We start from the raw sequence: 13915 nt of genomic DNA, 5'->3' as shown, positions 1-13915 counted from the left end.
TTCTCCAAGCCGTGCAACTCCATGGTGAGTGAACTCTGAATGCATTTAAAGGGCTTGCTGTCCTTTTAAATGCCTTTTCCAAGCTGAGACTGAGAGTTCACTCCAAAGATATTTGAAGGGAATACAGTCCCTTTAAATGCCTTCTCCAAGCTGAGAGTTCACTCTGAATGCATTTAAAAGGACTGAGAGCCCTTTAAATGCAGCTATCAGGTGGTCCCAAAAAATCCCGAATGTTTTTGGGATTTTTCAGGGTGCCCATTTTCAGATAATCAACTCAGTACCCCACTCAGTTAGCAGCTGAAAAAAATACCGATAAGGTATTTTGGGGCATTTTTTCAGCTCAGTTTATACTGAGCGCACACATATCTCTCAAAAAGACTTGGGGTTACTCAGTACACAGTACTGGAGGTTTAGTTAGAAGGTATACTGTAGGTCAGGAAAGGTAGTACAAAGTTCAGGAGTTCACCAGCAGGGCTAATGTGCTGGGTAAGGGAAGCTATTAGAAGGGAAAGGCTTTCTTCAGAAATGGGAAGATTTATCCAAACAAGGCAAACAAAAATTAGCACAAACTTGCACAAAGAAAATGGTAGTGGATGATTAGGAGTGCAAAAGATGTTGAGTAACATATCACTAAAAGCACAAAGACCAACAATAAAGAATTCTTTAAATACATCAGGAACAGGAAACTGGCTATGGAAGCAGTTGGACCACTGGATGACAATGGAATTAAAGGAGTACTAAAGCAGGACAAGGTGATTGCTGAGTGTCAGGTTCTATAATCAGATCACACCACACAGCGCTTTGTAAGCAGTATTCTGTTTATCGGGATCTGGGAAATTACAGGCCAGTTAGCTTAACAGCTGTTCCGGGTAAATTGATGGAAATCATTAAAGATAAAATTGTCAAGTGTATAGAAGGGCAGGCTGAATAAAAATCAACCTGGCTTCTGCAAAATTAAGTCATGTCCCACAAACCTTTTAGAGTTCTTTTGTCATGTCCCACAAACCTTTTAGAGTTCTATGGAACTGTCAATAGACATGTGGACAGGAAAGAGCCCATTGACATTGTTTATTTGTATTTCCAAAAGACCATCATCAAAGGTTTCTGAGCAAACTTTAGAGTCATGGGATAAGAAGACAAGTACTATTGTAGACTGGAAATTAGCTAAAGAAAACAGGAAGCAGAGAGCAGGAATAAATAGTTGTTGCAATGGAGAAATGTGAGCAGTGGAGTCCCTTAGAGATATGTATTAGGACTGGGGCTTTTCTGGGGGAGTAGTGAGGTGACCAAGTTTGTGGATGATTTGTTATTATTATTAAAACTGGACAGCAAAGAGCTCCAAAAGGAGCTCTCCAGACTGGAGGAATGGGCATTAAAAGAGCAAATGAGATTCATTGTGAGCAAGTATAAAGTGATGTATACTAGGGCAAATAATCCCAACTTCATATATACACTAATGGGATCTGAGCTGGCAGTGACAGATCAAGAAACGTATCTTGGGGTGTTAGTGGATAGCTCGATGAAACTGTCAACCCCGTGTGCGGCTGCTGTGAAAAAGGCATATTCCATACTGGACCATACTTGGAATAGGAACAGAGAATCAAACTGCCTTATACAAATCTATGGTGAGACTACACTTGGACTATTGTGTACAATTCTGGTCACTGTGCCTGAAACAATGACATTGCAGACCTTGAAAAGGTGAAGCAAAGAGCAACAAAAATGATCAGGGTGATAGAGCAGCTGCCCGATGAGGATCAGTTAAAACTCTTAGAGCTGTTTAGTTTAGAGGGGAAAGTGAATAACGGGAGACATGGTAGACGTCTGTAACATTTCTCATGGTGTGGAAATAGTGGACACTTCCATGATACTAGAACCCAGGGTCACTCACTGAAGCCGAAGGGTAGGAGATTCAGGATGGACATAAGGAAGTAGTTCTTCACACAGTGCATAGTTAAATTGTGGAACTTGCTGGCACAGTACGTGGTGATGGCCACCAACTTGGAAGGCTTTAAAACGGCAGTGGACAATTTCTTGGAAGACAAGACTGTCAGTGGCTACTAGTCATGATGGATATCTTGGCAGGGAGGGCAGGATACAAATCGAATCAAATAAATAAATAAATAATAAATACTCCTTCCAGTACCAGAGGCAGTATGCCTCTTTGTATCAGTTACTGGGGAGCACAGGTGGGAGGGCTTCCTAGAGGCAGCTGGTTTATCACTTTGTGAACAGAATGCTGGACTTGATAGGCATTTGGTTAGATCCAGCATGGCTCTTCACGTATTCTTAACAGTGTTCAGGTTGTCTACGACCTACATCAAGTGGTGGTGGAAAGGAGTGTCGAGTTGCAGCCATCCTATGAAAACCCTGTATGGTTCTTAAATGATACTTCTTTAATTATACTGCCTGGCATAAGGTCACTGGCACAGGAAAGGGGTTGTTTGTTTTTTCATGACAACTATGGGCGGGCAGTAATAACATGTAAATCAGCCCTGACAAAACATATGCCAAACTCTCTTCCAGAAGCCATGACAAATCTTGTTAAATTTGGTAAGCATTTTGTGGTAGAGGTGGGTGAGCCAGAGCCAGTGATCTGTCTGGGTGCAACTGAAAGCATTTTATTTTAACAGTTGTGTAAAAGAAAGAATTTAGACAGCTCCAATTTGTCATATCATAATATGAGAAGAAACACACACCCAGAAAAATTTTCATTGCAAAAGGCTTCTGGAACACCCAACCTGTATCTTTTAGTGAACTGGGTGTTTTTTAATTCATGGTTTTAAAACTTTTTTTACCATTCATAAGTCATTGTGGATAAAGCCAAGTTAAGAATTATTGGGGAGGGGAATGGCTACAGTTAGGTGAAAAGATTATGCTCAAAAGTAAGTGGTACAGTTGTGGTGTTCAACCATTCCTTCCCCAACTTTATTCTTTTACAAATTTTAAAGGAACCCTTTGTCTGACAAGCAGCATTTTGAGGTTTAACCAGAACATTTAACCTGTTTGGGAATGTTAAGCTGGTTACGCACCGCTAATGTAACTCAAGGTGGTCACTTGCTGAGGATTAAAGATTTAGAACAATCACCATGCCTGTGACAAGGCTGATGGACAAAGAGCCATTGTGATGTGAGGAGAACAATCTCTGTTTATTGCCCGCTGGGCTGACAGGCTGAAAGCCCCATTCTGCATGCCAGCACAAAAAGCTTTGTTGCTTGTAGATTGTTTGTTTATGCAAATGGAAGTGGTGCATTTTATTATGCAATGGAAAGGGGTCTAAATGACCAGAAAGGTGCTGATTGGGTAGCCTCTTGGAGTGGGAACCGGTGGCAGATCCAAGGCAAATCCTGACTTTGTTCTCTGTTGGGCTCTGCAAACACTTTGAGGAGAAGGGAATCTTGTTCTATGTTCAAGAGCAGTTTTTTAAAGAAAGAAGCAGTGACAAATGGTCAGTCGGGACTGATTTTGGCAGTGGTTATAGGACTGTTACTGGGACATACGTTTCCACAAGCAACTGGTTGGATACTACAGGAATCATGACAGAAGACGTTCAAGTTCGACCAGGCGTACCAGAGTATAATCGGAATATGCCCTCCGAGAAACCACAACTCCAGGTCATTGATATCATCGATCAAATGGCAAATTCTGTTGAGATATTTCCATATGAAAATGAAGAGTTTAATCCTGACTCTCTGCTTCTGCAAGCAGAGCAAGAAGGGGCTGATCACTTAGTAGAAAACACAGCCTGTGGTGTTTCAAGTGGGGAGAAAGACTATCAAGGTAAAGTGCAATTTTTTACATTTTGTTTTCCCAGTTGGTTTGGGAATAAAACCAGACTTTTACTGCTTCAGAAAATATTGTGATTGGGGTTTCTTTCAGGTTTCTGCTTTTATTTATGTCTGTAATATTATAAATTCATTGAAGTAATTCAAGGTTACTGACATCTCAAATGTTTTTCAAGCAAATATAAATGAAAAGGATGCTGTTATGCACCTAAACATGATCTCGGCAGACGTAAGCACCTATTTTATGTTTGTGTTTGTACAGTTTTTCTCTGTTGAAACTGAAGGTTTCACAGTGCTTCACTTTGGTTGGAATTTGAAATTCTATTGATTTTAATCAGATCTGCTCTATGCTTTTAATGTGCCCCCCCCACTATCCTAAAACCATGTACCTGAAAGTCAGTCTGTTGATTGCAGCGAAATGTATTTCCATTGTCTGCAGCTCAAGAGCCAAATCTGACCTATAAAACAGTTCCAGGCAGAGCAGTTTAAATTATGCTTTGTGATCTAAGAGGTTAGTAGTTGCAACTGTAATTCGGAAGAAGCAAGCAAGAGGGAAAGCAGGATAAAGAAGTGGATTTTTTCCAGGAAATAAGAGACTTGGGGGAAAGGATCTGCAAAAGGTGAACATAAGAACATAAGAACATAAGAGATGCCAATGTTGGATCAGGCCAAAGGCCCATCCAGTCCAACACTCTGTATCCCACAGTGGCCAGAAATACCAGCGCCATCAGGAGGTCCACCAGTGGGGCCAGGACATTAGAAGCCCTCCCACTGTTGACCCCCCCCAAGCACCAAGATGACAGAGCATCACTTGCCCCAGAGTCCCTATCTATACCTTGTGGCTAATAGCCACTGATGGACCTCTGCTCCATATGCTTATCTAATTCCCTTTTGAAGCCGTCCATGCTTGTAGCTGCCACCACTTCCTGTGGCAGTGAATTCCAAGTGTTAATCACTCTTTGGGTGAAGAAGTACTTCCTTTTATCCGTTCTAACCCGACCGCTCAGCAATTTCATGGAGTGCCCACGGGTTCTTGTATTGTGAGAAAGGGAGAAAAGTACCTCTTTCTCTACCTGCTCTTTCCCATGCATAATCTTATAAACCTCAATCATGTCACCCCTCAGTCGTCGTTTCTCCAAGCTAAAGAGCCCTAAGCGCCTTAACCGTTCCTCATAGGGAAAGTGTTCCAACCCTTTTATCATTCGAGTTGCTCTTTTCTGCACTTTTTCCAAAGCTATAATATCCTTTTTAAGGTGTGGTGACCAGAATTGCACACAGTATTCCAGATGAGGTCGCACCATTGATTTATATAGCGGCATTATGATATTGGCTGATCTGTTTACAATACCCTTCCTAATAATCCCCAGCATAGCATTGGCCTTCTTTATTGCAGTCACACACTGTCTCGACATTTTCAGTGAGTTATCTACTACAACTCCAAGATCTCTCTCTTGATCTGTCTCTGCCAGTTCAGACCCCATCAACGTGTATTTATAGTTAGGATTTTTGGCTCCAATGTGCATCACCTTGCACTTGGCCACATTGAACCCCATTTGCCATGTTGACGCCCACTCGCCCAACTTTGACAGATCCCTTTGGAGTGCCTCACAATCCTCACTGGTTTTCACCACCCTGAACAACTTCGTATCATCCGCAAATTTAGCCACTTCACTGCTTACTCCCAACTCCAAATCATTAATGAACAAGTTAAAAAGCAGTGGACCAAGTACTGATCCCTGTGGTACCCCACTGCTTACACCCCTCCACTGGGAGAACTGCCCATTTATACTCACTCTCTGTTTTCTATTAATTAGCCAGTTTTTGATCCATAAAAGGACTTGTCCTTTTATCCCATGATTTTTGAGCTTGCTTAGGAGCCTTTGATGAGGAACTTTATCAAAAGCTTTCTGGAAGTCAAGGTAAACAATATCTATTGGATCCCCCTTGTCCACATGTTTGTTCACCCCCTCAAAGAACATTAACAGGTTAGTGAGACAAGATCTTCCCTTACAGAACCCATGTTGAGTCTGCCTCAATAGGTTTTGTTCATCTATGTGCCTACTAATTCTTTCCTTAATAATGGTTTCCACCAATTTACCCGGTATCGACGTCAGACTGACAGGCCTGTAATTTCCCGGATCTCCTCTGGAACCCTTTTTAAAGATGGGAGTGACATTAGCTACCTTCCAGTCCTCAGGAATGGAGGCTGATTTTAAGGAGAGATTACATATTTTTGTCAGGAGATCCACAAGTTCACAATTGAGTTCTTTCAGAACTCTTGGATGTATGCCATCTGGGCCTGGTGATTTATCAGTTTTTAAGTTGTTTATCAGTTTTAGGACCTCCTCTCTCGTCACCTCAATCTGACTCAGGTCTTTCAACACCCCTCCCGAACTCAGCGGCTCTGGAGTGGGCAAGCACCTCTCATCTTCCACAGTGAAGACGGAGGCAAAAAATGCATTTAGCTTCTCAGCCATTTCCCTATCATCCTTCAGTACTCCTTTTACCCCTTGGTCATCCAAGGGCCCCACTGCCTCCCTGGCTGGTTTCCTGTTTCTAATGTATTTGAAGAAAGTTTTATTGTTGGTCTTTACATTTTTTGCTATATGCTCCTCATATTCCCTTTTTGCATGCCTGACCACAGACTTGCATTTTATTTGCCATAGCCTGTGTTCTGTTTTATCAGCCTCACTGTGACTAGCTTTCCACCGCTTAAAGGAATCCTTTTTACCTTTTACAGCTTCCATTACTTTGTTTGTTAACCATGTAGGCTTTTTCTTATACCTGTTTGTGCCTTTCCTAACCTGCGGAATATATTTTATTTGAGCTTCTAGAATTGTAGTTTTAAACAGTTTCCAAGCTTCCCCAATGGTTTTGACCCTTTCTACTTTTCCCTTCAGTTTCCTCCCCACATGTCCCCTCATATCAGAAAAATTACCCCTTTTAAAGTTAAAAGTGGTTGTGTGAGTCTTTTTGGCCAATTCCCTATTTGTACAAATGTTGAACTCAACAACATTATGATCACTGTTCCCAAGCGGTGCAATCACTTTTACATCTCTCACCAGGTCTTGAGTGTTACTTAGGACCAAATCAAGGATCGCCTCTCCCCTGGTAGGTTCCATGACCATCTGCTCCATAGCACAGTCATTTAGAGTGTCTAGAAACTCAATCTCTTTCTCTCGACTAGAACACATATTGACCCAATCAATGTGTGGGTAGTTAAAATCACCTATTACGACACAGTGTTTTTGTCTAGCTGCTATCTTTAATTCATTCATCATTTTATAATCCTCCTCTATCTTTTGATCCGGTGGGCGATAACAAACTCCCAGTGTTAAGTTTCCTTTTGGCCCCCCTATTTCAACCCACAGAACTTCAAGAAGCGAATCCAATTCTCTTAGCCTCTCGATCTTTCTGGACTTTATACCCTCTCTGACATACAGAGCTACCCCACCTCCAACCCTTCCCCCCCTATCCTTCCGATATAATATATAACCGGGAATCACCGTATCCCACTGATTTTCCTCATCCCACCAAGTTTCTGAAATACCCACAATGTCTATTTTTCCCTCTGACACCAAGCACTCCAACTCCCCGATTTTACCTCGGACACTTCGAGCATTTGTATAGAAACAGCTGTAATTTCCCATACTGGTTAAGCCTGCCACCTTCCTCTTGCAATCTCGAGACCTTGTCAGGCAGTCCATGTCACTAGCCATGGTCTCAGTGGACAATTTCAATCCACCTCCCTGTAGAAAAGCAACCGGTACCCCCTCACCTCTCTCAGATGAGCCAACCCGAACCAGAGACTTTTCATCTCCTGTCGGCTTTCCCCCAATATTCAGTTTAAAAGCTGCTCTGCCACCTTTTTGATTTTAAGTGCCAGCAGCCTGGTTCCTTCTCGGGACAAGTGGAGACCGTCTCGCCTGTACAGCTCCCTCTTGTTCCAAAAAGTATCCCAGTGCCTAACAAACCTGAACCCTTCCCCTCTACACCATCGTCTCATCCACGCATTGAGACTCCTGATCTGTGCCTGTCTCTCCGGCCCTGCGCGTGGAACAGGTAGCACTTCTGAGAAGGCTACCTTGGAGGTCCTGGCCTTGAGTTTCCTGCCCAGCAGCCTAAATTTCTCCTCCAGGACCTCACGACTGCATTTCCCCACATCGTTGGTGCCGACATGCACCACGACCACTGGCTCCTCCCCAGCACTATCTACCAGCCTATCTAAAACACGCGTAATGTCCGCTACCTTCGCACCAGGCAGGCAAGTCACCATACGGTCAGTACGCGGGTTCGCCACCCAGCTGTCTACCTGCCTAAGGATCGAATCACCCACTACCAAGAGCCCCCCTCCCACCCTGCCCAGGGATGGTTCCTTGGTGCAAAAGGATAACCGCTCACCAGCTGGGGAAGAGGTCCCTTCTGAGGGCACATTCCCCTTATCCTCAGCACGGTGCCCTGTTTCCCCTAGACCCTCATGCTCCCTGACAGCAGCGGGGCTGCCAGATCCAGAGTGGGACGTAGCTAACAAGTCCCCGAGAGTCTTTTCTGTGTGCCTAGCTGACTGTCTCTGCTTCTCCAGGTCAGCCACCTTGGCCTCAAGGGAGCACACACGTTCCCTGAGAACCAGGAGCTCCTTGCACCGAGGACACACCCAAGACTTCTGCCCAGTGGGCAGATAGTCATACATGTGACACTCTGTGCAAAACACTGGATAGCCCCCAACCCCCTGCTGGCATTCTGGCTTCATAATTCTTTTAAAATAAGTAAATGTAATCCCCCTTTTAAATCCCTTTGTATTTATGTGTTTTTTTCTTGTCAAAGTCAAATTACTTTATGGGGAAAACAAGGAGCCTAGGGTGAACACTATAGTTTCTTTTTTAAAAAATGTAATGAGCAAGGATTTATCCAGATCTAAGAAATATGAAGTCCAACTGATGCTAGTTGGCCAATTAAGCATCTACTTACATCTTTTCCACAGGAAACAATAAATATTCCTCCATTTTGTGGTTTCAAGATGAGATGGTACTAAGTTTTTAAACCAGCCCTGATTATACAATCAGTACGGGTACTCTCTGGTACCATTTCCTTAGGAGAGAACACTGCAGTCTTATTCATCCACAGAAAGATATGTATGCTACTTTGAGAGATTCTAGAAGTTGAAATGCAGAGAAATTTACAGTACAGTCCTAAAGAGAGTTACTCCACTCTAAGCCCATTCATTTCAGTGGGCTTAGACTGAAGTAACTCAGGATTGCACTGTTAGTTCCTCTTGAGTCTCTAGTTTAAAGAAGAATTTTCTGCTTGTGATTTTGTGCCTCTTGAGTCTCTAGTCTAAAGAAGAATTTTCTGCTTGTGATTTTGCAGCACAAGCAACAATTCTTCCTGACAAATTGCCCGTTTATTTTCTTCATCCTTGCTAGACAAGCCTCTTTAGGAGTATCAGTCAGTGTAAGAACTTGATGAGGATACAGTTTGAAGCCACACGCCATAACAATCTTGCTGAAGGTCTGGTCAGCAGATGGGAGATTGTCAATTTATACTGCCTTGAGTCCCATGAAGAAAATCAGGATATAAATATTCCCGTAACAGGACTTCAAAACACTGGATTTTGATGATGAGTAGGAAGAGACTAATTTGAACTCAGAACTGGAGGCACGTACAGGTTGTGAGCACCTTTGGAATTCTGACACTGGTGGTTGGGCACAACCAGAAAATGGCTGCCGTGGGGAGGCAGAGCCAACCACAAGATGTCAGGGAGTTACATTGTGCATAAGTCTAATAGTAACTCTTCAACATTTCAGACAGAAGCTCTGCTTTAAAAGATGCCTTTTAAAACAAACATATTATTTAAAAACATTTCCTTGCATATACACAGCTTACCTTCAGTCACACAGTGAACCTCCTTATGTTGTACTGGTAGCTCTTACCAAAACATTTTTCAAACAATCTGCATAGCCAAGCAGATCTCCAGTGGCCCAGTCAGAAGTCCTGCTGGGCAAAAGTCTCACTGGCCCTGCCCGTTTTCTAAAAACACTTTGCAGGCCCCATGGCACACATGGGCACCATGTTGGGGACTCCTGATGTAGAGTTTCTTTTCCCAAAGAAGTCAAACAACTTTACATGCATCATTAAATGCCCAGTGGTCTATGTCAGTGATATCCCAGGGTACTCGATTAAAGCTACTCACAGGCCCAAAAGCTGGGACTCTTAGGTTTGCCAGGCCTTACCTGACTGCTGCCCAGTCCTGGGATCTTCATGTGCATGTGCAAAGCACGCGTGCCATGATGACATCACCTGGAAGTCATGCAGGGGATGCTCTAGCACTTGGGCAAAAAACTCTATGGTCACCATAGAGTTTTGCCCCAAATGCTAGAGTGTCCCCCACATGATGTGCCTCACGCAATGATGGTTACGCTGGGTGATGGTTACGCTGGGTGATGGTTACTCTGGGTGATGTCATTGTGATGAGCACATTGGGCATGATGGGGCTCTTTGGGAGGGGGCTTCCCCCACCGGCCATCTGAGAAGTTGGAACCCTGAAAGTGGGGAAACCCCACCCCCATCAGGGGGATGGCAACCCTAATTTTTCTGTCTTTTTCCTCTGCCCATCTATCCATTCATTTGTTCATTGATCTTGTCAACCAGTATTATGCATTAAATTTCTTCACCTTCCCTCCCATATTTCTGAATGTATACGCAGATAGCATCCCTTCTGTTTAAACAGAGTGACTTTCCAAAAATTGCCAAAAATAAAATATGTTATATTTTCACAGTTTAAACACGATTAAAGTCACTTGGCAATAGATAACTATGCTAAATTCTTTCAGAATAGATGTCAACAGGCAGGAGAAAAGCCACTGGTAGTAAGAAAATGCAGGATATTTATTTCACAACTATTTTTTTTGGATTCAAAAAAGTGGTAAGGGGAATCAAGAACACATTTATCAGTAGTTACCTTTGTTTCTCATACAATTAAAATTTCAACAGTTTTGAGAAAACCGTATCATGCTTTTTCCCACCAAGGCTGTTATCTACTGTCACAATGCATCGTACAAGCACACATGCACACAAAAAGCCTTAGTAAGTAATCTTTGACAGCCTCACTACTCAAACTCCCAGGGACAAGTACTTTGTCTCTAAACAAAAGACAGCTTTTTAGTACCTATCCAATTTAACCTAATTAATAGTTAAGACACCACAGGCAAAAATTGAATGGAGCATTTGTTGCGATGTTAAAGCATCAATTAAACCAAAGAGGAGGAGCTGAGTGGGAGAGTTTGACCCCCATCCAAATGATGTAACATCTTCCATCTTTGGGTGAAGAAAAACTGCATGCAATACGGCTCTTGAAAATTTATACAGAACACATAAACACACATGCCTACATACTGCACATTGCTTACACGGAATTATGAGAGATCAGAATTTGAGTCCAGTGGCACCTTCAAGACCAACAAAGTGAGAGAAGTTTGTCTATTCTTTTCAAGATAATAGTTCATGTGAGACAGATCTGGACCTCGGCTGTCACAAGTAATGACTTGTCAGGCAAAGCACACATGAGCACTCCGTTTAGTGATTAAGTAGGGTAGGGCAATAGTGACAATTACCCTGGTGCTAACTAGGCAGAGGTGCAGAATGGGTCTTGATAATATGCTGACTGCATATTAAAGTGCACCATACTTTCTTTTCACTTCGGAGTAAATTGGCAGGTTTTCAAGTTAGTAAATGTGTAGCTATCGGTTCACTGAGAGGCTTAGTAAGGGCAGTAGGCCAGGCAAAGTGCATTCTGGCTCCTTCTTAATGGCTCTGGGGCTGCAAACTCATACAGTTAAACACATTCAGCTGCTGAACTTTACTGATGAAGTGAAGAATGACCTGGAGGTGGTTGTTTATTTTATTTGTCCACAAGAAGGATTCTGCATAGTGAAATAATTCAGTATTTGAAATTAGTTGCAAATCTTTCAGGCCGATTCACACATTTTTGGTCAACAACTGCTGAGGGGTGGGACAAAAGCATCCAGCCCATACCTTGTATCTGTAGAGCTGAAAGCTCCAGATACAGTCTGTTAGAGCAACATTTGAGGAAAAAAGTTGGAGCCTCAGCAGTGCCCAGCTCACAGTCCTTACTCAGAACAGTCCAGGGGAGGAAGGGGCAACTTGTGTTTAATCTTGTAAAAGGCAGGGTCTTCCTTGAGAGTGCCTGGTGCTGTAATTTGCTGAGATAGGAAAGGATATGTAAGAAATGGGAACCCTTGTTTTGACAGAGAAGTGACGTTAAGGCAGCCGTTGCCAAACTTGTTGAAGTGGGACACACTTCTATACCTAACTGAGATTTTCAGGTCTCTCTTGCAATGTAACCCTGTGCTATTTGTCACCCTCCCCCACATAATATGCAGGAAGAACCTCACATCAGTTAACACTGAATGAAGTTATGTTTTAATGTTCATGTCTATTGATTGATTGATTGATTGATTTTATTTCTAGCCCTCCCTCCCCTGCAAAGCAGGCTCAAGGCAGGTTACAACAGTATAATGAGACAATATGATGCCATAGTTAAAACATAAACAATAATTAAAATCCACGTGTAAACATAAATCAGTAATCACATAGTAATCAATGGCGTCAATTGATACCTCTACTCCTGCATAAACTCCGCATATGAGCGCAGTAGATAGTAACTAATACTGAGGGATTCCTGCATAAACTCTGCATATGAGCGCAGTAGATGGTAACTAATACTGAGGGAGACGGGCAGATGAGAAGAACAATACAAGATGGAACCAAGTAGGGGGAGGCCAATATTGATAGATCTCCACCGCCTCAACCATAGGCCCGGCAGAACATCTCTGTTTAGTATTTATAATAGGCTGTATTTAATGGCCATTTTGCCCATCATGCAGAAGCAAGCCCCAAAGTTGCCACTGAGCTTCCCAGAGCCTCCTCTCCCAGTTCATCTTATTCCTTCTCCTTCATGTCCTCACATCACACAATGAGGGAGTCATGGTCTCTTTTGAGTTCCTGACCCACAGTTTGAGGACTGCTGAGTTAACGGAATGGTTGCCCTAAGAAGAGTTCGAACAACCTTTTTATTGGGATATTTATTTTATTATGATATTTTGGTAAGTCCTAAGGTATTACACAACTTCCGTTTTTTGGAATTTTTCTGTAGCCCAGCACGGTGTTCCAAAAATGTTCACTGAGTTGCATTTGCCACACTTTGCAAACAGCACCAATCAGGACAGGTGCTCCTCCTCCCTATGTTTGAAAGCGCTGTGTGTGTCTTCCCTGTGGTTGTGAGGATGTAGCAGCTACTGTTACTGTATCCAGCTGCATCCAGCTACTGCTGCATGGGTAATGCTGGAGGCAGAGTTCCCTCTAAGCTGTGCTAGGGGGTGCTGGTGCACAATATCTTTTTTTTAGCCCCCCCCCCAGGGGATTTTTTAAATTGCATTTTCTATAAACTACAAAGAAACAAGGAGAGGTAACTACAAAGTACAGGTGAAATTAAAGAAAAACCACTAAAAACCCAAGAGATGGTGATCTTTCACAATGCTTACAAAATTAGCTTCTGGTTGAATAGAATTATACTTTGCTACGTTAAATGAGTACAAAATTCTTAATGCTTGTACTAGAATCTCCAGCAAATCTGACTATATAAAGAGCTCTATAAAGAGATGATTTAAATTCATTTAAAACAGAATCTAAAGAACAATCACAACTAATTTTTTACCCTTTTTGTTTCTCAATCGATAGCTTAGTTTAGGGGTGGCCGCCCCATGTTCAGAAACTGAGTCTTCATCTGAAGGTGTCAATACTCCTTCTTCCTCACTTTCCTTGCTGCTGTCATTTTCATCTTTATCCTCTTCACCTGCTGGACCGGCATGTTGATGTAGAAATTGTTGTGCCTTTACAATAGAGTCATTTTTTTTATTTCTTGTCTTTAAATTTGAAGAGCATGACTTCAGGAACAATCCATCTGTAGGGGACATTATTTTTCTGCAAAAACAGCACCAAGTCTCTGAATTTCTTTCTCTTCTTCCTTAATTCAAATGGAATGTCCTTCAAAAAAAAACAACACTCTTATTTCTTTGTCTTTGATTTTCAGGGCTGGTGCACAATATCTTAGG

General features: G+C 42.5%; 1 protein-coding gene across 1 annotated transcript in view; it reads left to right on the top strand.

The window, feature by feature from the left end:
* Window positions 1-3368: 3368 nt before the first annotated feature.
* Window positions 3369-13915, top strand: part of ERMN (ermin) — a 17372-nt gene continuing 6825 nt past the window's right edge. The window contains exon 1 of the mRNA XM_015411562.1: window positions 3369-3780. Coding sequence (XP_015267048.1) covers window positions 3537-3780 — 244 coding nt within the window. The 5' untranslated portion in view covers window positions 3369-3536. The remainder of the gene's footprint in view (window positions 3781-13915) is intronic.

The sequence above is a fragment of the Gekko japonicus genome, unplaced genomic scaffold (genome assembly GCF_001447785.1).
Source record: "Gekko japonicus isolate JY-2015 unplaced genomic scaffold, Gekko_japonicus_V1.1 scaffold6, whole genome shotgun sequence".
In the NCBI taxonomy this organism is placed as follows: Eukaryota; Metazoa; Chordata; class Lepidosauria; order Squamata; family Gekkonidae; genus Gekko; species Gekko japonicus.
The sequence above is the reverse complement of the archived record's forward strand: the minus strand, read 5'-3'. Positions and strand labels throughout refer to the sequence as shown.